This window comes from Esox lucius, chromosome 6 (assembly GCF_011004845.1).
Source record: "Esox lucius isolate fEsoLuc1 chromosome 6, fEsoLuc1.pri, whole genome shotgun sequence".
NCBI lineage: Eukaryota > Metazoa > Chordata > Actinopteri > Esociformes > Esocidae > Esox > Esox lucius.
In genome coordinates this window covers 8,464,490-8,491,460 of record NC_047574.1, presented here as the reverse complement: position 1 = coordinate 8,491,460, position 26,971 = coordinate 8,464,490, and the positions used below count along the sequence as shown (strand labels likewise).

At 42.8% G+C, this 26,971-nt stretch overlaps 1 protein-coding gene and 1 non-coding gene across 2 annotated transcripts; both read right to left on the bottom strand.

Moving 5' to 3' along the window:
* Positions 1-2,129: 2,129 nt before the first annotated feature.
* Positions 2,130-14,359, bottom strand: trim8b (tripartite motif containing 8b). Its single transcript, XM_010897648.5, has 5 exons — positions 11,468-14,359; positions 8,481-8,576; positions 8,091-8,356; positions 4,516-4,631; positions 2,130-4,295 (listed from the first exon to the last, which is right to left on the bottom strand). Exons 1-5 carry the CDS (start codon positions 12,086-12,088, stop codon positions 3,610-3,612), a joined length of 1,785 nt encoding a protein of 594 aa, XP_010895950.2. The 5' UTR covers positions 12,089-14,359; the 3' UTR covers positions 2,130-3,609.
* Positions 14,360-20,166: 5,807 nt separating this feature from the next.
* On the bottom strand, positions 20,167-20,282 carry LOC114839448. The gene has a single exon (XR_003781901.1). It is a non-coding gene; the product is annotated as a U5 spliceosomal RNA (small nuclear RNA).
* Between the last annotated feature and the right edge of the window lie 6,689 nt (positions 20,283-26,971).

The window sequence follows — 26,971 nt, the reverse complement described above, 5'->3', positions numbered from 1 at the left end:
ACTATTGTCTCTGTTTTTTCAATTTTGCTTATGTTCTCTTCTGCTCTTTTTCTACCCAGACTACCAGGACCTGAATGGCAGGTCTGATAGCCCTGTCTTGTCTGTAGTGTTTCTGTATTATAGTTGTTTTCTCTGTTTATCACAGTGTGCCTGTTAAACTAGATACAGTAAACTGGAATTGTCCCCCTTTTTATTTCATGGGTAATAACATTGGATATTTAAGTGATATATTGACCTCAAATGGAAATGTCCCCAGATTTCATTTTATCAATCTGGTCACCTTATAGTAAGAACGTTAGTTCAAATCAGACATGCTATGATGTTTGTTGGCTAGAACTCCTGTGCTTACTCAATTTATTTCAATGCTGCACATTGACTGATTGACAATTCAGCCTCACTGTGCAAATCATTTGACAATCAACTAGCATTGGTCCAGGGAATTAAGCAAGCTACTCTTAGCAAACCACAGTAGGCCTTGACCAGGGCTAGGTATTGACGTGATGACGGAGATTAGCGAACCTGCACATGCTTGGGATCTTCTCGGACACACACCCCACTATGCTCTTTCACTGCCCCTAGACACACACACACACACACACACACACACACACACACACACACGCTCGCTCATCCCTACTAGCTGAAGAGGATTTAGGTCTGAAGTGCTGGGTAGCAGAAAGCTTTAAAGCTACAGCTTAATCAGTGACACACGTCAAACCTAGCCATGCAAATAGGCAAATGCATTTTTTTTACATTTCTAAACATATCCAAAACTTATCCTAATGCCAAAGCATTTACTTCAACCCTAAACTCAACTGTAGTTTTACCCTAAAGCTAACACGTCATATTTGAGGATATATAACAAACTAGTGTATGCGCTCACACGTTTCTCTATGGTTGTGGGACTACAAAAATGATTACCAATTTTTCCAAAAACTTTAAGTAACCCTTTATACCTAAATTAACCTATGCGAAAACTAACACCAATTGTAAATTATACCCTGAACCCAAAGCCAGAGGCAGCCTTTTCACTGTAGAGACTGGCTAGAAATTGACAGGTTTTATTAATTCTTCACACACATTGATAGGCATCTCTCAGATATGCTTCAACTACACTAAGTTTCCACTGCCAGGAAAAAAACATGAAGCTATGTTGTTCTGTTGGTGGCTGCAGTGGTTATTTCTCAGTTTCTCTTTACTCAAGTAAACAGATGACTGTGCGTTAGAGCTGCCTGGGTGAGAGCGGACAGCAAACTTAAAACTCTGACCCAGTTTCATTCACCCAGCCTTCTACAGACCTACCTGGTCTCAGATTACTTATTAGATGGTGTGTTTGTTTAGCAGAACTCACCTCAAGGTTTTAACAAAATCTCCACCCCAGGGTAATCCAAAGGCAGAGCAAGTCCCACCCCTGAATCCTCCCCCCAGCAAAGCTGGGCAGAGTAGACCATTTAACACAGGCTGTTTCTGACAGCGTCATTTAAACACAGATGAACATTCGATTGGGCAACGGTTGTATTTTCTTATGGGAATCAGCCTTTCATCCACTATATAGTGAGATGGTTAAAATCATTGTCAAAAATATTTTGCTGACATATATGGACAGAGGCAGGAATCCATTTACAAAGTAGACAGCCCCTAAGCATTTGCCTGAGCCATTCTCTCATGGGAATACACATCAAAACTGGATGCATTTTTGTTCGCCATCTTGAGTGTCGGTCCAATTTATAGAAAAGCTGTCTCCTCTGCCCTTGATATAGTTCGAGGACTGAACAACTCTGCTAACTAGCAGGGTTGATGTCACCCACCATTTAATTCAAACTGTAGTTCCGTGTCCAACGCTGACAGTTGTGAAGTACCTAATTTTATAAACACAGCTAAATTTTTTGGGTCAGACTCAAACCTCAATGGTCAGACTGATCGTCAGGCGCATGACTACTTAGTGAACTCTGTATCTATTTACCCAACTTACATCATTACTCTGCCTTGTTTGGGCAGGTGCAGTCAGAGTGTCGGGCTTAGGGGCTGTCAACCTCAGAGTATGGAGGCTAGGGAAAGGCTGAACAGGAGAATGACAGAATACGGTATGTTGGATGACAACGAGAAGAAATTAGATCAGTAAACAGAAGTGATTAAATTCATTATTTGGAACCCACCTCCAAATTACATGTCATTTATTTTTCATTTCACAAAATATTTACAAAAAGAGATACTGTTTTCAATTTTTTCTATTGGTAGACTGTTCTTGTAACATCAATTTATTTTCAGCGTTTTTGACCAATCTTACATGGACCAGTCAAGTTCTCTTTAGAAAAAGTTTATGAAAAAACCCTCTTATTACTTCCACTCATCCGTTTTAAAACTGCTTGCAGATCATTTTTTATTTCTAGTCACGTTTTTATTCCAGAGTGCTTTATAAAACTCTTCCCTGCATGCTCACAGCTGCAAACAGGAAACAGGGGGCTTGTGTGCTTGTCGAGAAGTGACCTCATCACCCTGCAGAAAGTACATCTTAATGCAGTGTCATTATCATTATCACACTCCCAGATGCTTTGCGTTCATTGGTTTGGTCGGTCCAGTCCAGTCCATGTAGTGTCTCACAAAGCCTCCACCTTATCTACGATTCCAACTGTCTTTTAGACAAACATTGTTAACTCATACCGTATGTTGTATGGCAAATTAATTCACGTCTTGATCCATGTTAAGAACTACAAAATAAAGGAGACAGTCTCTCAGTCTTTCAGACGGAAGAATTCAATCCGATGGGAAGCCTGGAAGCAGGGGGGAAGGGAGTTGTATCCATTCTCCTGTGGTATTTGGATCCAAATGGATGGGAGTAGAGAAGATCCATAATGGCACAGGTTTACTAAACCTGACCTAGGGTGAGTTTCTTCCATTTTACTGCCTTGTGTTGAATGTTCAGATTAGGGAAAGGTCATCTGATCCCAGACCTGGGTCTACCGGGCAACTTACACCCAGAGAGAAATCCCAACCCAAAGTGCATGGAGTGGGTCCCACACACAAAAGAACCTGGAAGAGCGAGTGTGTGTATGTGTGTGCGCGCGTTCGTTCGTTCAAGCTGTACAATACATCCCTGAACTCAGCAAGGAGAGGAGGCCAAAGTGCTGCAACAAAACCAGAGCTCAGACAGTAATAAATCCTCCTTCTCTTTACACAGCTATCAGACATAGCCCATCCCCTATAGGCAGAGAAAAATAACAATAATCATAACATTAATAATAACAATAAGGCTATTGATGTCACTACGTCAGGGAAGATGTCACTAAAACATTTCAAATGAGCCGAAGTGCTTCAAAGTCAACAATTCGAGCAGAGACACATATCATCATGTAAGTACTAGGGCGGTCTGACGGAGAAAACGGAAAACGAACACATGTCAACCCTGCCCCCGAGAGAGGTGTGTGTGTGTGTACGTGCGCATGTTGTTTAGAACAGAAATGTACGTACAACCAGTAGAAGTGTACGTCTGTGTGTGTGTGTGCATCCTATCAAATATTTTCTGAGTGTGTCTGTCAATGTGTGTGTGTGTGTGTGTGTGTTAACTAGTAGTGTACAGTGGATAGCTGTTAGCCTGTGGAAGTGTGTGTGTTAACTGGTGACATAATGCTTGGTAGAGGGCTGTCCATACAGCCCATAGAAGTCTGTGTGTCTATGTGTCTGCTGTGCATCTATCCAGTCTCTGACGGCCAGCCCTTGCATGGCTGGAGCTCCAGAGGCCAGGCCGGGTGGAGGGGGGTAGTCCTGGGCGCTTACCCAGGGAAAGGAGCCTGAACGTGAGTAGGGAGGGTGGCCACGGTGCCCTGACACGGAGGGTACCCCAGAGCAGTAGCAGTTATCCATGGTACACACCAGAATCTTACGTCCACCATACTGGGGCAGCACTGCCTGCTGAGAAGAATGAGACGAGCTACCACCAGCAGGGGGGTAGTGGGAGGGACTGAACACAGACCCTGAATGGTGATTGGTCAGAGAGCCACTTCCGCTTCCTGTTCCACCACCTTCGTTCATGTGAGACGGGCCACAGGGACCGAGAGGTTGCTGATTGGAAGATTGGCCCTCCCCGGTGGCGGAGTTGGGGCCCAGATAGGGCTGCTTAGAAGAGGAGGAGGAAGAGGAGGAGTCCTTGAACCCAGAAGAAGCGGTTTTCCCGGTGCTCCCATTGCCTTCTGGGAACGCCGAGGAGTGTTTACGTTTCTCTGCCCCGGAGCTGGAGCCAAGGCCGCTGGGATACGCTGGGATGCACTGGAGGAATGAGGAGGGAGGGGTGAGGGGCGCTGCAGTGGGGGGCAAGGTAGAGGAAGAAGAAAAGAGGGCATCAGAATAACAAAGTCAACTATGGATAATATTGATCCTACAACACAATCAGACGAGGGTGTGATGGTTCTGTACAGACGAGGGTGTGATGGTTCTGTACAGACGAGGGTGTGATGGTTCTGTACAGACGAGGGTGTGATGGTTCTGTACAGACGAGGGTGTGATGGTTCTCTGGTGTACCTTCCAGTGTTTTCCGTAGGCTCTTCTCTCTCTTGGAGAGTTCAGACAGGAACAGCTTGGAGTTGAGACTGCCCACCTTGTAGGGAGGAAGAGCACTGCCCACGCATGCTTGAGACCTGGAAATACAATGACACATTACAAGCCTAGTAGGATATGACATCATAGGTCTAGAAAAACGTTCCAAAATCACCTAACATCAACTCTGTATTTAGTTTGATTTGACTGTGAATTGTTCCATTAGGTACTACATGTACACACGTTCCGCATATCAAAGTCCCAGAGTGGGTTCTCTTCTACTTGTAAAGTCGGCAATGCTTGAAACCGAGTACATCCCATTATGGAATGTAGATATGTAGTTATTTGATGTCCAAAGAAAAATGTTTGTCGATCAATGTGTATTATATACAGGTGCATCTCAAAAGAAATGTAATATCATGGGAAATGTCATTTTTTCCGTAATTCAAATCAAAAGGTGACACCCTCATATATTCTAGCTTCATTACACACAGTGAAAAATGTCTCATGGAAATCAAATAGCCAGTATCTCAAAATATTAGAATAAAGATTTTACAATACAGAAATGTCGACCTGAAGAGCTCTAATCAGCTAATTAACTCAAAACATCTACAAAGGTTTCCTAAGTATGTCAATTTATGCACTTTATACTTGGTTGGGGCTCCTTTTGGACAAATTACTGCATCAATGTGGTGTGGCATGGAGGCAACCAGCCTTTAGCACTGCTGAGGTGTTATAGAAGCCCAGATTGCTTTGATGGCAGCCTTTAGCTCGTCTGTGTTGTTGGGTCTGGTGTCTAAGTTTCCTCTTGACAACACCCCATAGATTCTGTATGGAGTTCAGGTCAGGCGAGTTGGCTAGCCAGTCAAGCACAGTAATACCATGGGCAGTTACCAATCGCTTTGGCAGTGTGGGCAGGTGCCAAGTCCTGCTGGAAAAGGAACTCAGCATCTCCATGAAGCTTGTCAGGAAATGTAAGCATGAAGTGCCTTAAAATCTCCTGGTAGACAGCTGCACTGACTCGATTAAACAAAGAGGACCAACACCAGCAGATGACATGGCACCCAAATCATCAATGACTGTGGAAACTTCACATTGGACTTCAAGCAACTTGGATACTGTGCCTCTCCAATGAAATGCAAAATGTACTTTCATCTGAAGAGAGGACTTCGGACCACTGACCAACAGTACTTTTTCTCCTTTGCCCCAGGTAAGACGCTACGTTGTCTCCGATTCAGAAGTGGCTAGACCCTAGAAATGCGACACTTGTAGCCCATTTCCTGGACACGTCTGTGCGTGGTGGCTCTGGATGCACTGACTCCAGCCTCAGTCCACTCCTTGTGAAACTCCCCCAAGTTCTTGAATCAGCTTTGCTTGACAATCCTCTCAAGGCTGTGATCGTCCCTGTTGCTTGTGCACCTTTTCCTACCACACTTTACCCTTCAAGTCAACTTTCCATGAATGTGCTTTGATACAGCACTCTGTGAACAGCCAGCCCTTTCAGCAATGACCTTCTGTGGCTTACCCTCCTCATGGAGGGAGTCAATGAGTGTCTTCTGGACAACTGTCAAGTCAGCAGTCTTCCTGTGGACTGTGGTCTATGTGTACTGAAGGCTCAGAGTTAATTAGCTCATTAGAGCTCTTCTCAGGTCGACATTTCTGTATTGTAAGACATTTTTATTCAAATATTTTGAGATACTGGGTTTTTGATTTGCCTGAGCTGTAAATTGTAATCATCAAGATTGAAACAAAAAACCGCTTGAAATGTTTCACCTTGTGTAATGAATCTAGAATATATGAAGGTGTAGCTTTCCCACAATTCCTTTTTCATTGTAGCTTCTGTGAGTAATGGTCATTTAGAAATGACAAAACATCCTATACATAGCGCCCCCTGTTTGACGGCACCAAGCGCTTTAGGACAATCATATAATGTTGAAAGTAAGCACTTGTTTTTAGAAGCCTATTGGCCAACTCCTGTGCATGCAATAACTGCCTGAAGACTGATGTCACTGTCAGGCCTGTAACGCCTCCACCTCCAGTTGCAGTTTGTTTTGAGGTCATACCGCCCCTTCGTCCTAACTTCAGCAACAGAAAGGCATGTTCAAGACTGCCTTGGCAAGAGTCAAGAACTTTCCACTTTTGGGCCCTGAAAAACCCCTTGTTGCTATGGCGAGTATGATTGGGGTTACCATCTTTTCGTATGACAAAAGAGTATCACTCGGCTGCTACAGTTCCAGTTACATCATAAGTGAAGACAAGTGAGCCAGTTCCATAACACCCCCTCCCCACCACATTTCACATATGAGGTGGGGGACCAGGTCTGTTTTTCCCCCATTAACATTTTCCTTTGGCCGTTAATCTGGAATGTGTTCATCTGTGTCTCATCTGTCACTTTAACTCTTTCCAGACCATCCTGTTTTTGAGGCTAATTAGTGGTTTACACCTGGCATCAAAGCCTTTGTAGTTCTGCTAGTGAAATCATCTGTGTATTGTAGTGGCTGAAATCCACCTCCTGGAGTGTGTTGCTGATTTGTCAGACAGTGGTTCGATTTATTTTCTTCACTATGGTGAGCATTCATCAGCCTCTTTTGAGGTCTTTCAAACACTACCAGGCGGTTTGCGACTGCTGAACTAACCAACTCTTTCCAGCTTTCAAGTCTACAGTGGTACCCATGCTTCAGTTGAATTTCTCTGGTCTTTCAGTCTCCTAGACCTACACTGCCACCACCTTGGTCCTCGAGTTTGAAGACAACAAAGGCAAAGACACCAAAAGACAACAACAGACACCAAAGGCAGAGCTTAAAATCAAGATGAGATCTTAACAGTGCTCTTATGCTTGAACCAATGATGTAACGGAACACACCTGGGCCAACCACAAAAACGTCTGCCCAGCCAAGTGTCCCAATACGTTTGGTGCCACACAATAGGTGAGACTAGAGGGACGGAGTATAAAGTGTGGTCATTCCTAAACCGATATGAACTGAAATACTCTCCAGGCGAGAATCTATACTTTCACATTCAGGGTAGGAAGTTAACACCCGCTACCCGCCAAATGTGGGAATTTCTTTGCATTGGTGAATAGATTTGCCAAAACTACCCACCACTGTGGCGGGTGGACATCAGCAAAAAAGGAGGTTAAGAAAATACTTCCCAGATTCTCACTGACGCTCTCTGTTTGGACATTCAACCTCGTAAATTGATGAGCGCATCGCTTGGTTGGGTGGCAAGAGCATTGGCTCAAAATCTATTGGTGCATTGAAAAACAAGTAGTGTTGCTTGACATACGGACGGAAATAATCATGTTTCTTTCTAGCTAGCTCCATAGCGGAAATGTGGCAGCTTATTGTTGGGATAAAAAGGTCAGCAGCAATAAAAGAAACATCAGCCAAAAAGAAAACTCTAACCCTGTAAAAGCAAAGAAACTTATTTTCTGAATATACATATGAAAATTTTTTGTCATGTTTGCTATTCCTTGAAACACATGCTCAACATGTATTTCACACGCGTGTATCTTACAATGTTTCTCATGTGTAAGTTGTGTAACAATTCAGGTCTCTCACCTTTCCATCAGGATCTTGACAGGCTTGGTGTTCTTCATGAAGCCCAGCTCCTCAGCCTTGCCAAAGGCCGTGTGTACAGAGCTAAGCAGCTTCTGGGCCTCGTGTCTCTGTTCTCCCAAAGCAAGAACCTGACCTGCGTTCTCCTGGCAAAACCTAGAATGCGCCCGCTCTAAAACCTCCAGGGTACGGGACAGGTCTTCTTCCAGGAAGTGCTGCATCCGCTGGTACTGCACACGCACCTCCTCTTTCAGCTCACACACTCTGTCCTGTAAGAGGGAACACACTACTAGAGACACCCACATGGATGTGTGTGTGTGTGTGTAGCCTGCAATCCCTGGTTGAGGGTGCATGGAAGAGACTGGGCGAAAGCATGTTTTAAATCAGACGTACCTCCACCACACACTTGTCAGAGTCCAGTTTACAGAGCTGCTCATCGATGTCCTGAACTCTCTCCTCTACCCTCTCCTGCTGCCTCAATAGATTTTGCTGAGAGAGGGAGAGAGATAAAAATATTGAAACAGAGCGATAGACAGACAGACATAAAAATCAACAGAGAGCGAGACAGCGACAGACAGACCGACAGACATATAGAGAGACAGACCGAGAGAAAGGTCCATTCCATATTTGGGTTAACTACATACATGTATGACAAGACACAAACACTGAGCCTCCGACAGGCTGAACCATTTACTCATAGCAACCGAAACCTACACCCTGGTTGCATGCGAGTAAGTTAAGGGGCATTCTGGGTTTATACCAGGTTGGGCAGATGGAGATCATTTTGTACTCTTTCCTGTGGCCCTCTCCACCTTCGTTTACTCTAACCTGATTCAGAATACCAAGCACATTAGCAGAGCACCATGGAGAGTTTTAGCATTGAAATACAAGATCATCAGTAATATTTCCGATGTAACAACGTTCACGCATAAAGAAAACGAAAAACATTTTAGGCTCCATACTATTTTTTATTTTTTTTTGCTTAGTCAACTTAGTCAAGCTTTTTTAAGTGGGTTGACCAAAACTGAAACTTTCCTAGTGGAGGAGTTAGTCTGAATGCGCTGTTGCTGTTATATTCCCTTTAAGCCCACTCATGGCACAGCTGTCACTAGAACACTGGTTATGGATGGGCCAGATCACACGCAGGCCCAGATTTGCCATATTACAATGCCAGACCAGTAGGGTGTACAGAGCAACATCTACCCAGGCCTTTTCATTATTAGCTAGCTTCACATTCCTAAACAGGCCTTCCTGTCGCTAACGCTTGCTTGAAAGTGCGTGTGCTTGTCACATGTGGCTACTAGTCCTCAACGAGACAATGCTGAACTGTCAACTCCCAAAGAGAGAGGAAACAGGACAGAAATAGAACCATTTCACTTCCTGGGGGCAAAGGTTGCACATAGCACAGTTCACTGACACAGCATCTGTAAGATGAGTGGTGGTCTGTGACCGGAATGAACAGAGAACTGATAGATTCAGGCTCAGAGCAGAGGCCTGGGGCATGGATGGGCAGGGATGGATTGGTATTATTTTGGGAGGGAGGGGTGGGGGTGGGTTCCTGTACCTTTAGGACTACTGGGGGATATGGCAGATCTCTATATCTGTCATTTCCACCCGACATCTTTTCCACCAGGACCCCCAGTGTGGAAGGGTGTATGGGGAGATGGGTGGAGATGGGTCAGTCCTGCCCTGGGGAAGGTGGGTGAAGCTGGTCGCTACGGGGTGGAGGTCGTGGGGAGCGTCTTTACCCCCTCCAACGGTCACGCCGTCACGGAACGTTAGCTCCGGGATCCCAGCAGAGTGTATATTCCTTGCCCATGCCAGGGTCCAACATCAGCGCCGGCCCACTGACTCTGTCGGGCAAGTTGATCTGTCACTGGCCCAGTCGATTTTCATCAGTCACCGGCCTTCTTGTGCACTTCTTAATGCATATTTGCATTCTAGTTTAATATGCCGAGTCCAGACATGTCTACCACTGAAGATTATATTAAATATTTCTTGCTATTTGCATTTGAGCATACTAACTGTTCATTGAAGCACCACCCCGATTCAATGAGTGACAGGTCATAACTTAAGCGCTAAAGGAGCACATTCAAGCTGGCCTGAGCAACAGGGGGGGGGGAGCACCCATAAATCCACTTTATTTTAGGAAAAGGTATTTAAAAAAGTAAACCTTCAATTTTGAACATTAAAAACACCAATATGCTGGCTACTGCTGAGAGTCTGAAAAAATAACGCTTCCAGGGACACCTGCATTCATCTTGACTAGCCAATACTGTACAGCGCGAGTACAGGTTGATCTCTCCTTTGGAACACAGTTACTTCTAATTGGAAGCATCTACTTTGGAGACATACAAATCTTTTCAAAATTACACTTTTGAAACAAAAAGTTCTATTCTAGATTCTAGATCATGAAGTGAATTATACAGTTAAAATATACAGCCCAACAGATTTTTAATACTGACCAAATGTAGACTATGAATAGATGCAAATAAATAGTATGCTCAGTAACAACCCGTCTGACCCAAATACATTTTAAGAACTCTAAATAAAAACTAAATTCCTGGCCGAGTACAAATTCCATTTGGGCTAATAGTCTTTTAGTCACTGGTCCAATCCAGTCAATGAGGGCGGAACATTTTTACATGGTACATGCTTCAAATGTGTTCCTAAAAACACCCACACACAAAGTACTGACAGACACACAGAGCATTAACAGACAACGGATTCAGAAGCCAGGAGTCACCAAAATGAGTCAGAAGAAAAGCCTGCATGACTCTGACTAGCTCTCCATCTGATATTCCCCACGGGGAAATATGGGCCCAGTTGGTTGTTTAGAACAAACCCCAGCCTTCCTTGCTAGAACCCAGGAAAGGAGCTGATTCTGAAGTAAAACTAAAAGGAAACCATCAACAACTCTCCTTCCTCTTTTCCTACCACAGAATAGAGTGAAGAACCTCTGCCTTTACCCCCTCCCCCCACTCCCTCCCTCCCCTCTCCATAACAACCCCCTCTCCATGGCGTTGGGACCCAGGCGAGGATGCACCTGTGCTGGGAAGATAAGGCCGGCTGAAACCCCTCATTGTTCCACACCTCCAATACATTGTTTGTCACTCTCAACAGATGAGAATGGGGGTTGGAATGGATCACAATTGAAAAATGCCTACACCCGAGAGCCGACTCAAAGACACAGTTATGTAGGCTTATGAGCGAGCGTGCAAACACACACACACACACACACACACACACACACACACACACACACACGAGAACTATAGCTAATGTGCATTCCAAGCATGACGATTCTAACAGGACTAGAATTGCGTGACACACACACACACACACACACACAGAGAGGGGACACTTGGATCCGGTCTCACCCGTATGTCGTTGCGGCGCAGCTCCACGTCGGTGACTCCGTGTCCGTGACTGGGGTGGCAGCGCGTGAAGCAGCAGTACTGACACACGGCGGTCTGCTCCGCCTCGCAGTGGTACAGTCTGTACTCGTCGTGCTGCGGGCAGGTCCAAGCCTTGACCGCCTCGGCCTCCACCAGCAGGTGTCCCAGGGCGGAGCAGGGCTGCTGCAGGTGCGTCTGGACGTGGCTCTGGCAACAGGGGGCGCTACACCGCAGGCACACCTTCACCGCCGGCAGCGGAGGGCCACGGCGGCACAGGATGCACTGGAGCACCGGCGACGCGGCCTTGTCCACCGACAGCGCGTTGAACTTGTCCACGATGTTGGACAGCTTGTGGTTCTTCTCCAGGGCGGGCTTCTGGCTGTAGGCGTGGTTGCACTCGGGGCAGCGAACCACGGACGAGTCCTTAGCCCAGGCCTCGGAGATGCAGCCCCGGCAGAAGTTGTGCTTGCAGGGCAGCTGGATGGGCTCCGAGAAGACATGCAGGCATATGGGGCAGATCAGCTCCTCTTCGAAACAGTTCCTCCATGTCTCAGACAGGTCCGAGGTCGACATGTTGGAGGCCATGACAGGAGCGGTGGACATGCGCGATGACAAGCTTCTCACAAAAACTAAATACCAATCTTAAGAACTGATTTACCGACCTATAGCCACAAACCAAGTCCCCTTGACTATAGGTGAAATGTACTGAGTGCTAAGGGAAGACCTGTGACTCTGTATACTTGCAAGCTAAAGTATATTTGTCTTTCAGGGATATTTGTCTAATGTGCAAGTGAGAAAAAAAATGCAGCAATTAAGGGTTATATCACCACCACTGTCAACCAACCTAGATCAACCCACTGGTGAATAGTCCCTGCTCTCTGCTATTGCTTTAAATCCAGGCAGCAGTGCACATCCCGTAGGGCAGAGCAGGTAGGCAGATTCCACAGCAGCCAGAAAAGTCCTTAGGGCAACGATGACACCTTGGTGATTACAACACACAGGCTGGGCTGACGTTATGCATATTACCGTAAAGGGGTAGAAACGCCTTCGGTTTATCTTACATCCTGTAACGTTTGCTGAATTGTTCACTTTGTGCGTAGTATCGGCCCAGCTAGGGCAGCCAAATTGTACCTACTTCCAGCTACAGTATGATAGCAATGAAGGCACAAAGATCTACAGTACCAAGCAACACAGTTAAGATAGAACATGGAATCGGTCTAAATTAGGTCCGTTTAGATGCATACATTACCACGGAGGAGAATTTATTCATATAAGCTACAGCTGATGAAAGACCTCACCTTTTCCTCTCTCGTACTGCGTAGGACGTCTTTCTTTACTTTAGCCTATCGTGCTAGCCTTGACTTCCTCGTTGATTTGTTCCTCAATCGATTGAGGTCCAGAAACGAACATGAGAACCCTGTAGGCACCCACTCCTTTAGGTCACTGTATAAAAGCGTCTGCTAAATTACTAAAGTCAAAATAAAAAAAAATGAAGACTGCGTATCTGTAAATCGATTACGCTTTCGCAAGGTTGGTAAAACGCTGGTGTCCCTATAATGGGTCGATTTTTCTATATTTTCTTTTGTCCTGTCCTTCAATAATATACCGATTATTTTAAGTGCATTTAAAATTAATACGATTACAGTATGTTTGTAGGAGCTGGCAGTAGGATGAAACAAATATTATTCGGCTTACCAAATCAGATACATGTGACAAGTGTCCTTAGCAATAAACCTTGAGGTGCGTTTCGACGGACTTTGATCCTCACAATAGCGACATAATAACAGCCTATTTGTTTGATGTGTAACGTCGTCAGCTATGAAGCTTCCACCACAGTCAACGCTCGCATATCTGTACACAACTTAGGCCTCGACGTTTCTAACCAAATAGTCATTCCTCTCGACTATTTAACTATATAATGGCTCAATACAGCGATCAAATAAAATATAATTTGTTGGAAGGCGATTTACTGCATAGTTTAAGATTTAACAGCCGACTCCAGTTCATACGCATAAAACAAAGGGTTGTTAGAATCCACTGGAATGTTGGCTGCTGTGGCGAGCCTTCGGATCAGACAGATAGACCGACCAAAACGTATCTAGACCCAGAGATATGTACTGGCTTCATTCTTATGGTTTATCCGAGAAGAAACATGACTTATCAGGTCACATTCAGCTATAAAAATTATCTTCACTGGCTTAAAAATCAAATCGTTTTAATTCCCCGAGACGTCACCACAACATTTTATATCGCTGCATAAGCGTCTAAATAAGGCTACGCTAGAATATTACCACTACCATGGTTTTACCAACAATTTACATCCACTACCATAACAAACATTCAAAAAAAAATACACAAATACACCCTTCTAATCGTATTTTAAAGAGGGCGTCGCTATTCTGGCCTTGTTAAAGGTAGCTGTCAACAGCCATTTTGCGCTCCTCATAAAAAAAGGAAATAAAGAGAATCCACCGAGGATAGAGGGCCTCGGTTATTCATAAAACTCGTTTAGTTTGCTGATCGCACAGAAACAAAAAGAATCAGTCGCGTTCAAACACGCCTCGCCAGTTCTTTCGGATCCAGCGGTGTATATGTGGCCATTTTTCGAGGCCTTCTGTCCCGTTGTTGTTTATATAGATGAGTCCACGGCAAGTAGCTTTGATCATACAAAAATCCAATCCGTTTCCGAATTCTAATTTGCGAACCTCGTTTTAAAATATATCTCTCCCTCTTTCTAGCTTTTCTAGGCGTCGGGGAGAGGAGGAATGCTGGCTAGCTAGACTACTCGTTCAATCGGGCTAAACATCGGCTCCCCCCTCCTTCCGGCTGGTCCCGTTTCTCCTCCACCGTCACGTGACCTGTCACACAACCGATGTGTGTCACGTTTTTAACGGAAGGAGTTGATAAGCAAGTGGAGGAGATGGGGAAAGGAGAACCCATGTGTGTCACGTTTTTAACGGACAGAGTTAAGCGTGGTTGGAAGTGGTAAAATGGGCATCGAAGAAAAGGGGAGCGAGGGAAGAAGACCGTTTTAAAGGGCTAATTGCATTTGGTGCACTGTGCACCTCCATGAAACCTGATATAAGACTATAGTGTGCGTGTGCGTGTGCGTGTGTGTGTGTACCCACCCACTGTAGGCTATATAGATTTTTGGTCTCCAACAGGCTAATAAAACCAGTATGACTATATGATACTCTTGTTTTACAATCCTGGTGGAGACCAAATATCCCAGCAAAGATTGTAAAACAAGGACAATCTGACTGCTTGCCCCTTAAGGAAAAAATGCTTTTTGGCTTAGGGGTTAGGTAAATGGTAAAAGTTACACTTGGGGTTTGAGGTTAAATAAGGTTTAGGTTTGGAGTTAAGGTTTGGGGAGTTAAAGGAGAATATTTTTTTCTAACTCAGTGTTAGATAATTCTGGATGGTGAAATATGTCTACAAAAGGCTTGTGCATTTACTGCACAATCCTTCTTTGGAGGTGATGTTAGAAAAGGTCAACTTTAAAACCCATGACTGACATTTATCACATAAAATGTGTACAGCAATGTACCCAAATAGATTGGGGTTCCCCAATTTTGTGGTTTCGCTGTGACAGAACATACTCAACATATATAAATGTGTCTCTGTGAAACAATTCAATAATAAATTCTTTAGTGTCCAGTGTTTACTCTGACCTATTCATTTCAACTGTTATTGTTATGTCAACTTACATTTTTTTATACCGTATCGCTCGACACATTCACTAAATTTGTAATGAGTTCTAAACCCACCAATTGTCAGCTAGACCCGATTCCAACAAAATTACTTAAGGAGCTATTTCCTGTGCTAGGTCTGCCAATGTTGAACATAATAAATTGCTCCCTTTCCTCCGGATGTGTACCAAACTTACTATAGTGGAAATTAAGCCTAGTCAAAAAAAAAATCTCATCTGGATCCCTACATATTAAACAATTAGAGGCCGATATCTAACCTCCCTTTCCTCTTAAAAATCTTAGAAAAATGTGTTTCCCAACAACTGAATGCCTTTCAGAAGACTGCACTTGTGAAGGTAACAAATGACCTTCTAAGGTTCCACATCCGTTCTGTTGCTTCTAGATCTTAGTGCTGCTTTTGACATTACTGATCACTCCCTTCTCTTAGAGAGACTGGAAACCCATATTGGGCTAGGTGGACATGTTCTAGCCTGGTTTAAATCTCATTTATCTGAAAGCTATCCGTTTGTGTGGATGGCATATCCTCTGACAAGTCAAAGGTATGTTTTGGTGTTCCTCAAGGCTCGGTTCTGGGCCCATTATTGTTCTCACTATATATGCTGCCTCTGGGTGATGTAATCCGGAATCATAATGTCAACTTTCACTGTTATGCTGATGACACACAGTTATATATTTCAATGAAGCATGGAGAAGCCCCAAAATTAGCAACTTTGGAAGCAGGCATTTCAGATATTAGGAAGTGGATGACAGAGAATGTCTTGCTTTTAAACTCAAGAAAAACAGAAATGCTCATTTTAGGACCCAAGAAACAAAGAGCGTTGTTAGCAGATCTCACTGTGAACCTCGATGGCTGCATGGTCGTATCCCAAAAAACTGGAAGCAACCTTGGCGTTACCCTTGACCCTGACCTCTCCTTTGATGAACATACAAAATATGTCTCAAGAGTTGCTTATTTTCATCTTCGAAACATTGCAAAAATCAGAAATCTTTTATCAAAAACTGATGCAGAAAAATGAATCCATGCTTTTGTAACTTCTAGACTAGATTACTGCAATGCTCTACTTTCCGGCTACCCTGACAAATCAATAATTAAACTTCAATTAGTGCTGAACACGGATGCTAGAATCCTAACTAGAACAAAAAAAATTGAACACATTACTCTTGTACTAGCCTCTTTACACTGGTTGCCTGTTAGGGTTGATTTTAAGGTTTTATTGTTAACCTATAAATCAATACATGGACTTGCTCCTACTTACCTCACTGAAATGATCCAGCCATACATACCTACACGTAACCTACGATCGCAAGATGCTGGCCTTTAAATTGTACTTAGAATTTCTAAACAAACAGCCGGAGGCAGGGCCTTTTCTCATAGAGCTCCACTACTGTGGAATGATTTGCCAATTAAAGTTAGAAATGCAAACTTTCAAGTGTCTATTAAAGACTCATCTTTATAGATGAGTCTTTTACAGCACTGTCTATGATTAGGTGTAGCCTGGCCCAGTGGCATGAAGGTGACCAGAAAGGCTTGATACTGTCCACCCATGCTGTCTTGCCAGGTGGGCTTTCATATCCACTGGTATGCCCTCCCTCCAATGCCTCTCGGGGGCGGAGTCACTGGCTTGTTGTTGTCATCGCTCTGTTGCGCACTTGTGCAATTGGGCTGTACTCTGGTGGCAATACTCGGCCCTCATTCAGGGTGGTTGCGGTTAGTGGGTGTCCCTTTGGTTGATGCTTGGATATGTGGGTGGATTGATTTCCTGCCTGTTGGGCCCTGTCCGGGGCCTCCCCCAGATAAGGCCACAGTGTCGCCGGACCCCCCTGCCTCAGTCCCAAGGTCTTACACTGCTATATTATTGTGCTGGGGGAGTAGGGTCAGTTCTCCTTCTCCACTAAGTTCTCCTTCTCCACTATAAATCCTTGTTGTAATGAGGAATGCATTTTCTGAATATTCCCTGTCTCCTGCCGTTTTAAACATAGGAGGACATGAGGTCCTGGCCCACACCTGAGGAGTACCTGGCTTGAAAGACCTGTTGCTGTCCCTGTCCAAAGTCCTCCTGATTGTGTTGCAGATCAAGACCATACCTGACGATTTCAGCTGCCACTGTGCTGACACCTCCTCCCTCCCCCATGTTGTCCCTGTCCTTGTCCATCTGGTCATGCTTCTGACCTGGACTAAGTTTAAATATACTCTAGACTCAGCCCACATGCAATTATTAATTATTACAATTGTAATCTTAATATGTTCACCCAGCACAGCCAGAAGAGGACTGGTCATCCCTCCGAACCTGGGTCCTCTCTAGGTTTCTTCCTACATTTTGGCATTCTTAGGGAGTTTTTCTAGCCACTGAAATTCAACCCTACTGTTATTTGCTCCTTGGGGTTTAAGGCCAGGTGTATTGTAAAAGCACTTTGTGACAACTGCTGATGTAAAAAGGGCTTCATAAATACATTTGATTGATTGATTGATTGAACAACAAATGTCTATTGAAACTCTGCACTTAAGGTCTAAAAAATGTGATTCCTGTAAAATTATTGCAAGGCACAATATGACAGTAGGCTATGTCTAAGCCTGGTTATGAATACAAGTCTATAAAGTATAGATTGGTGTAAGATATCTGCTCTTCTTTTGGGGCACATCTTGATAAAATGGTCTAGAAGCACTTGTGTGGAATTCTGAACAACAGGGCTTCTATGAATATTCTTCAAATTCCTACAAAGATCACTTTTGGATATAAGGGTAGTGCAAAATCAAAATGTATTATATGCCAATCTCTAGGTCCCAAAATCAACGTTTTGATGATTTTGAAATTACGACATTGGACAGTTCTGAAAAGGACGTTTTCCTACATAGAAATACCTGTGATTTGGTTAGATTGCAATCTATGTTTTAAAACTCACAGAGTTGGTTAAGAAGCTGAAGATTAAAATTGGTTTCATTTGTGGAAACCGGTCATGTCTCTCTTCTTGGGCACAGAATTTAAAATATGCAGTGAAAGTCACTTTTATGTCGGGACAGATTATGTTGACGTGCATGCTTCAGCTTCAGTGTTGAAACCACTGGTTATCGAATGTGGCCATTGGACCAGCGAGTCTTAGAGATGGTAGATCCCTTCCAATGAGTTCTCCAATCTCAGAAAATCCTACTAGTATAAGGCACAATGCTTTTACCGTAGGAAGCCGAGGGCATGCAAAACAGAATACTGAAAATAAGAATACCGATAATTTTAATCTTAATTATTGGAAAATACATTTGAATTACATCTGCCCAATATTTACTAATTAGGTGCAATATATTGGAAAGATCATTTTATCCCATTACCTGTGTTGGTTATTTTATACAGCGTTTAACAAAGTAATGTTTATCAAGTGTGCCAATTATTTTGATGGTGACTGTTACTGTCTCAGGCCCTCCAGTTCCAGAGTGAAGGCCCAGAAATAGAGCAGGATCTCAGTGGCATTAGGTACCTCAAGAGGTGGGGGAAGGAAGTCCAGCTCCAGCACTCGTGAACAGAGTAAAGGAAGCCAGAGTACACGGTGACGTTGCCTAGGAACAATGGCTGGGATGATCCAGAAGCGGTGCAGAAGAAAATGCCGCCTGTCGGACCTCCCGCGTTCCCGGAAGACCATAGCTATATTTCTAACATAAACAATATATACCATAACAAATGTTTCTTAAATCTCATTGTAAGTAAAAAAAAAGAGCATTTTCTGTTATTCTGTTCTTATCCTCCACAATGTCTAACAAATATCTTCCCTATTCCCCAACTGTTACCCGAACCATAATCTTAACCACAGCAATATAATTATTCTTCATACATATATGTAACATGAACCACAACCTAACCCCTGAACGCCAATAACTTTTAGGCAAAACTTTATCCTCAGCTATGCGTTATAATACAAAGTAGAACATTATTTAATTTTTTATAGAATGTTGGATAATATCTGTTGATTAGGTGACAGATCATATACAATATAAACTTACCGATTTTGTAAATGTAATACTTTACAGAACGCATTAGATTCGTATTAAATACTAGATTTCTTTCTTATTTAACTTTAGCACCCTCTACTACCTACAATTTAGACATCATTAACAAGAAACCAATGTTCAAATGACAAAAATTTCCCAGACTCTGGTTGCTAAGGATGATGGTTTTGAAGTAATTTAAATTTTTATACTTAAATATATATATTTAATTATAATAATATTTAAAAGAGGTCCCAATGCACTTCAATAAATGCAAATATGAATTTTTGAAATATTTGTATTCTTGAAGGGAATACTGGCAACTGAAATGCTGTAACCAGGCATTGTAGCGCCATCTATAGGACCATTAGGTCTTAAATACCGGCTCAAATAACCACAATCAAACAAAAACATGTATATAATGTAATTAAGGTTGCCATTCTCCGATAAGAAACTCCGAGGCGTGACATTTTACAGGTAGGTTAGGTGATTTGTAGACCAAAGCCCAGGACCACGCAATGGTGTAGCAGCCGGCAATGTCCTGGATTCAATAGTAAAATGTAGTGACACGGGATGGACAAGAGCGTAGTTCACAACATTCTTTGTTACGTATACTATGACAATTGTCTCTATCATCCAAAACATTGTATATATGGTGTGCAGATCCATACTTAAACTGTTCCCTGAGTAATTTAACAATTAAGCCACAAACCCTAAACCTAGTCTTATCGCACAAGACGGGAAAATACGTCTATAAACATTAAACATGTGAAATGACCAGCAGATGTCACTACTGTATATCATTTTTGAGGTTTAGGGTAATTACCCGTTTTTCAACTCAAATTTCAATTTCATTTTTATATTGTTAATAACACCATTTGTATCTGCTCCACAGACTTCCGCCGTTAAAGTCAAGAACAGTAACCTCTCACCGTATTTATAAAATCTGTTCCAGACACAGTTCAACCTTCATGTTAATTTTCACAGAAAAAGGAAGCCCCGCCGTTAGGCAGGGCATCAAAAAATTAGTTGATACTCATAATGTTCCTCTCCACGGAAATCTTTAGTAAAAGGCGAAAGATTTATGCGATCTGAAGAGAAACCAGAGCGTACTGCCGTTCTGAAGGTGAAATCTGGAGGGCATTCTCGGACATGACATTACCGATTGTGGAAACACTAATCTTGGCACAAGGTATAGCGTCCATTTCAAAGTGTCGGGTCAAATCCGTGTACTTCAGAATATTGAGATTGTGGAAATATACTCCGGTTTTCAAGATATATGAGTAAAATTAAAAGGTATTTCTGACAAAGTGCATGATGGGTAACTTGTCACAAATGCATTTTCTCTAACCTGTTGCCAGGTGGCACTGTTTTGCTGATTTCTCGGTGGCTGGGTAAGCCAGTCCTGTAAACCAGTCATGTCAACATTCTAGAGTGGACTATCATTGAAAACCAATGACACTCTTCTTTCTGATAAAAAAAAAAGACTTACAGTCTGTCATTGATAATATACAGATAAGTACTGGATTAGCTACCCAAAAAATTTAAAATATGTTTGTGTATGTATGTGATTGTTTGCATTTTGTGCAATGACGGAACCACTGACTTAAGCCATGAACCACTGACTTTAGCCATTGGGTGAAGAAAAGCATACACTATAAACATGATATAACATTAAATATCAACTTATTTAAATACATTTTGGAAATGAGATAAGCAGGTGTAACTTATTTTATATTTTTTGTATGTCTGTTGCTATAGCCCCTTTACAAAGCCTTAGCCTGGGTTCTGGTACTGCACTGTGGCGGTACTGTCCTATATTAGAACAATGCCTGCATGTTAGAACAAGTTATGAACACATTTCTCTGTTTTGCTCAAACACTATAAAGCCTCAAAACGCGGTTATATTTTTTCATATAATAGATAGTGCTTGTTATCATTCTTAAGTCAATTATAAAAATACATTAAAAAATAATAATAATCAGATAACACAAAAGCATAGCTTTGGACAGGTAATGTCAAGCAATCAAGCAATTATGTCTATGTACAAATATATGTGTTTGCTATATACAGCAATTTATGTTTAATTTATGTTAAGAGTTGATACATCAATTACAATCCATCTCATCTCTTCACTGGATGTAAATACCAGGTGCAATATGTCGTTTTGTCCACTAGAGTGTACTCATGTAGCATGTTTTATTTCTGTTAAAAATTATGAAGATAGTGTAACCAAATGTTTTTTTCACTATGAATCTAATCTCCGCCAAAATGGAAATGTGCTAAACTTTTATGATACAGATTGACTAGAATCTTTGGGGAAAGATGTTATTTGAAATGGAAGGCTACACAAATTATTTGTTATTTTGGCAGATTCTGTAGATTCTGAGACCCCTGACAATCGTCTTTGATCCTTTTGGTCCATGTTTTATGTAGGGTTACCAGTCCCAAAGACACTGGGATGAATTAATTAATAAAAACTGAATTCCAAGCCACACATGGTATAAAGTTAGTTAGATTGCAAGTTAGCTGCTAGGGCTAAGCCTGAGCTATCTCTCTGCCTGGCAGCATTAGCCAAGGAAACACTTTTGTTTGCTCTGTTATAGCTATTCCACAGGAGGGATAGGCTATAACAAATAAAACTCCAAACAACACAGTGTATAAGGTTACCTAGATTGCAAAGCTAGTTATAGCTGTTTAGTTGTAAACACACTGTTTCTGCTATTCTCCTTGTAGACACTAGAGGGCTGAACTTACAAATGTTTCCCTGCTAACGGACACGGTAGGTGTCCGTGTATGTCAACAGGGTGCCCTTTGTTTAGAATTTTCACTTCCTCAGAGACACAGATCACCATGGTAATAAGAGGCAGGGAAAGAAGGAGATAAGGAAAGTGAAGGAGGGGTAGTCAAAGGAAAATACAAGATAAGAATAGAGAACAGAGGGCAGTAGAGGGTTCATTAGAAAGAAGAGATGGATTGGGGGAAGAGAGAGGGGTGGAGAGAGGAGAAGGGAAGTGGGGAAAAAAAGGAGCAAGAAAAGAAACAGTGTAAGAGAGATGAGAGGTAGGGGTAGAGACAAGAGACGGGGGGAGAAAACAGACAGGTTCAAAAAAAGAGGGAGAAGCGAATGAAGAGGGGATCAAAATTAGAACCATGTTAATTTGACAGTTACAATTATACCTACTCAGAATTTCACTTGATGTAATCACATTGGTGGTGGAAGAAAACATATGAGGACAGGCTATAGAAAGTCTACACAGATTTGACATACAAATATACAACCCTGTTTCCAGAAAAGTTGGGATGCTGTGTAAAATGCAAATAAAAACAGAAGGCAATGACGGGCAAATCATTTATCCCTATATGTAATTGAAAATAGTACAGAGACAACATCATCATCATCACTTTCTTCCGCTTATCCGGGGCCGGGTCGCGGGGGCAGCAGTCTAAGCAGGGATGCCCAGACTTCCCTCTCCCCAGACACTTCCTCCAGCTCTTCCGGGGGGACACCGAGGCGTTCCCAGGCCAGCCGGGAGACATAGTCCCTCCAGCGTGTCCTAGGTCTTCCCCGGGGTCTCCTCCCGGTGGGACGGGACCGGAACACCTTCCCAGGAAGGCGTTCCGGAGGCATCCGAAACAGATGCCCAAGCCACCTCAGCTGACCCCTCTCGATGTGGAGGAGCAGCGGCTCTACTCCGAGCTCCTCCCGGGTGACCGAGCTTCTCACCCTATCTCTAAGGGATCGCCCAGCCACCCTGCGGAGAAAGCTCATTTCGGCCGCCTGTATCCGGGATCTTGTCCTTTCGGTCATGACCCAAAGCTCATGACCATAGGTGAGAGTAGGAACGTAGATTGACTGGTAAATCGAGAGCTTCAGTCGGAAAAGGGTGGCTTGCCCACTTCAGGTTGGTGGAGAGTGCCTGCCTCAAGTGGAGGAGTTTAAGTATCTAGGGGTCCTGTTCACGAGTGAGGGAAGGATGGAACGGGAGATTGACAGACGGATCGGTGCAGCTTCTGCAGTAATGCGGTCGATGTATCGGTCTGTCGTGGTGAAGAAAGAGCTGAGCCGCAAGGCGAAGCTCTCGATTTACCAGTCAATCTACGTTCCTACTCTCACCTATGGTCATGAGCAGAGACAACATATCAAATGTTATTGTTTTTGAGGAAATGCTCATTTTGAATTTGAAAAGTGGGCATATATTTTTCAAAAAACAATAACATTTCTCAGTTTCAATATTTTATATATTGTCTTTGTACTATTTTTGATTGAAGTTAGGTTTAAAAATGTGCACAATCATTGCATTCTGTTCTTCTTAAAATTTAACTTTTTTGGAAACAGGGTTGTATACAAATGAGTGTTGAGCACGTAAGATAAAAGATATAAACATGAGAAGAAATATATACATGGATGTATAGTTCTGTCCTACCAAGCAAAATGGTTATAACTGCTCAAACAGTCAAACTCGGGAAAATCATGAATCAGTATTTCAGGTAAACCCCTTGAGTTGAGTACTACACAGGCAGTATCTGCTTTGGCTTAGTAGGGCAGTAGGACATACCTAGAAAATTTATGACAGTGACAGTTCAAAGAGAAAGAAAGAAAAGAAAAAGGGAAAAATAGAAAGAAAGAAAACCTTTAAGGTGACAGGAATTTCCTAGCAGGGCCTCTGGTCAAGATAGATACAATGAATAGCTCCAAATATCAACATATTTTGGCGCAAGCCCTTAAATAATTCCTCAGAGGGAGTTGAACAAAGACAAACAGCAGAGATGACACATCTCCACTGGCCTTCACCAACAAAAATGTATCTTTTATTGTTTCTCTTGGCTTATCTGCAATATCAACATTTTGAAGTTGAAATTCTTTGGACATTTTCAGTGTATAGGTCATCTCCGTTTGTCAAGATGTAACACTGGAACATGGAGGCAGGACACAAGCGCAGGGAGAACGTTTAATAAATAAATGTAATAAATAAAAACAAAACAGACAGGAACAAAACCAAACGCTGGATAACTGAATTAGGACATAAACAAACTGAAACACGGAATAGGACAGCGTTACGTAGGGTAAACCAAAAACAAAGACCGGCAGGACACAACGTGGAAGCAGGAACCATTAACAGGGTCCGTGATGAAGTGTGGGAGAGAGGGCATTGGATTCACTGGTACGGCAAGCCTGCCGTGTCAGGACGTGACACAAGGTGTGTCCTGTTGGTAAAGTATTGCAAATCATAGATTCAGTATGTATAAAATCCATTTGCCAGTTTGGGCTTGAGGCAGAGTTGGTGACTCAAATCGCAGACTCGGACTCAAGTCAATGAATTGACTTGTGATGTGACTTGCGATCTGTTCAAAAAACTTGAGACTTGACTTAGTAGTCATTTGACTTGTGCCTTGGAAGGTAAATATAGAATAGCTAAAGCAAATGAAAAATCCTGCCTTCTTCTGGTCTGGTAGTTCAAGCGATTAAAGTTGATAGTCACCTAGGTAACGTTAGCGACAGGGCATCTGATCCATTCGTAGTAGCAATACAAAGATTTTTACATTCAGTGAGAAGACTAATGTTAGTTCACTGCCAAGAATTGGGCTTGTTTCTAATCTTTGCCAGCTAGTTAGTTACAGTAGCTAATAACTAGCTGACACATAACCATACAGACCACAAAGAGCTGTTAGCTCATGGCTAACCTATGTAAAATAGTCAGCCTATTTGGCTAATGGCAGATAGAATAGCAGACAGAATAGGCCGGCCCCTCAACATGATCATACTTCAATTAAACATACATTACACGTTTGCTATAATAAATTAAATGTTGCATTTCAGTATTAGTGTACTAGATTTTAAACTGCTGATTTAAAATAGCCCATAATTTAATAGTAATCCCCAATAAGTTCACCTTTATTTGAAAGGACTTGCTTTGGACTAATAGACTGACTATAGCCTACAGTGCTTAAAAGACTTGAGACTTGACTTAGACTTGCAATGCTGTGACTTGAGACTTGACTTAGACTTGCATGCAGTGACTTGAGATTTGACTCGGACTTGCATGCAGTGACTTGAGACTTGACTTAGACTTGCATGCAGTGACTTGAGATTTGACTCAGACTTGCAAGAAGTGACTTGAGACTTGACTTAGACTTGCATGCAGTGACTTGAGACCTGACTTAGACTTCTCTGAAGCAACTTAAAGACATGTTTGGCTTGAAGCAAAGGTAGTCCTATGTAGCTTACTCTGTAAATATGTAGATATTTGCACTACTGAATGGCATAAATGAAACAATGTGTTGAGCAAACTCAGCATTTGACATTGGATCTTAATTTGGGCCAATTTAAAATGTTAAATTCAGGTAAAACTTGATGATATAGTTGAGTAAACAAGAAAAAGCTTTTACTAGATAATAACTAAGTCAGACCAAAATTGGAAGACTCATTGGTACCTTGAGATGAGAATATTATCGTACTGAGGAGACAGGTCACATGGGTCAAAGAAAAAAGGTCAGGTCGGCCTCCAGAGTGTAAGATGCTTTCCTGACAGAGAAAAAAGCAGGCATGACAGATGCCAAAGCAAGCAGACAATGTCTTGGAGAAACCTCTAGTATGTTTAGTATTCCCTAAATTACTCAAAACCTTTTTTCTGAATCTCTGTCCATATCTACACCCACATGGCATTAGCTTATGGACACAAACAATTGTTTATGTTTATTTGGATATATTCTAATGTTATAACATGTTTTACAACCAAATTAAGATTTACAGCCCAGGTGCATCAGTGGTGGCTGTGAACTGAAATGATACATGGTCCAACAGGAAAGAGTAAGCTGAGGTAAAGATTACATTTACCTAATAAGGGACTCGTAAATGACAGTGAACAGTTATACGTCCAGGTCTTTTTTCGGTTTCGACTTTTGCCTAGCTGACCAAGATGGAGATAACGGAAATGAATGATGGAGTGCAAGGGGTTGGGTGACAAGAAAACAAATAAAAGTAACTTCTGCTTCTTTTACAGTTACTTCCTCAAAGGTTAAAATGAAGAATGGGATACCAAAACCGGGCTACCGATCCCGGAACACATTGTGTAATCTGTTGATTATGACATAACAATGGTCAATGGAAACCAAAATCAAGCTCACACCGAAAATCACATGCCTGTATGCACTCCTGACAACGACTGGGCATGCTACTGATGAGATGACCGATGGTGTCCTGGGGGATCTCCTCCCAGACCTGGATCAGGGCATCAGTGAGCTCCTTAACAGTCTGTGGTGCTACTTGGTGGCGTGGGATGCACCGATACATAATGTCCCAGTGGTTCTAAATTAGATTCAGGTCTGGGGAATGTGAGGGCCAGTCAATGCCCTCGTCAACCAGGAACTGCCTACACATTCTGGCCATGAGGCCAGGCATTGTTCTGCACCAGGAGGAAGCCAGGGCTCACTGCACCAGCGTAAGGTCTAACGATGGTCCTGAGGATTTCATCCCGGTGCCTAACAGTAGTCAGGGTACCGTTGGCTAGCACGTGGAGGTCTGCGCGACCCTCCAAGAATATGCCTCCCCAGACCATCACTGACCCACCGCAAAACCGGTCATGCTGGATGATGTTGCAGGCTGCATAGCTTTCACCACGGCATCACCAGACTCTTTCATGTCTGTCACATGTGCTCAGTGCGAACCTGTTCTCATCTGTGAAGAGAATGGGGCGCCAATGGCAGACCTGCCAATTCTGGTGTTCTCTGGCGAATGCCAATCAAGCTGCACAGGGATGGGCTGTGAGCACAGGTCCCACTTGAGGATGTCGGCCCCTC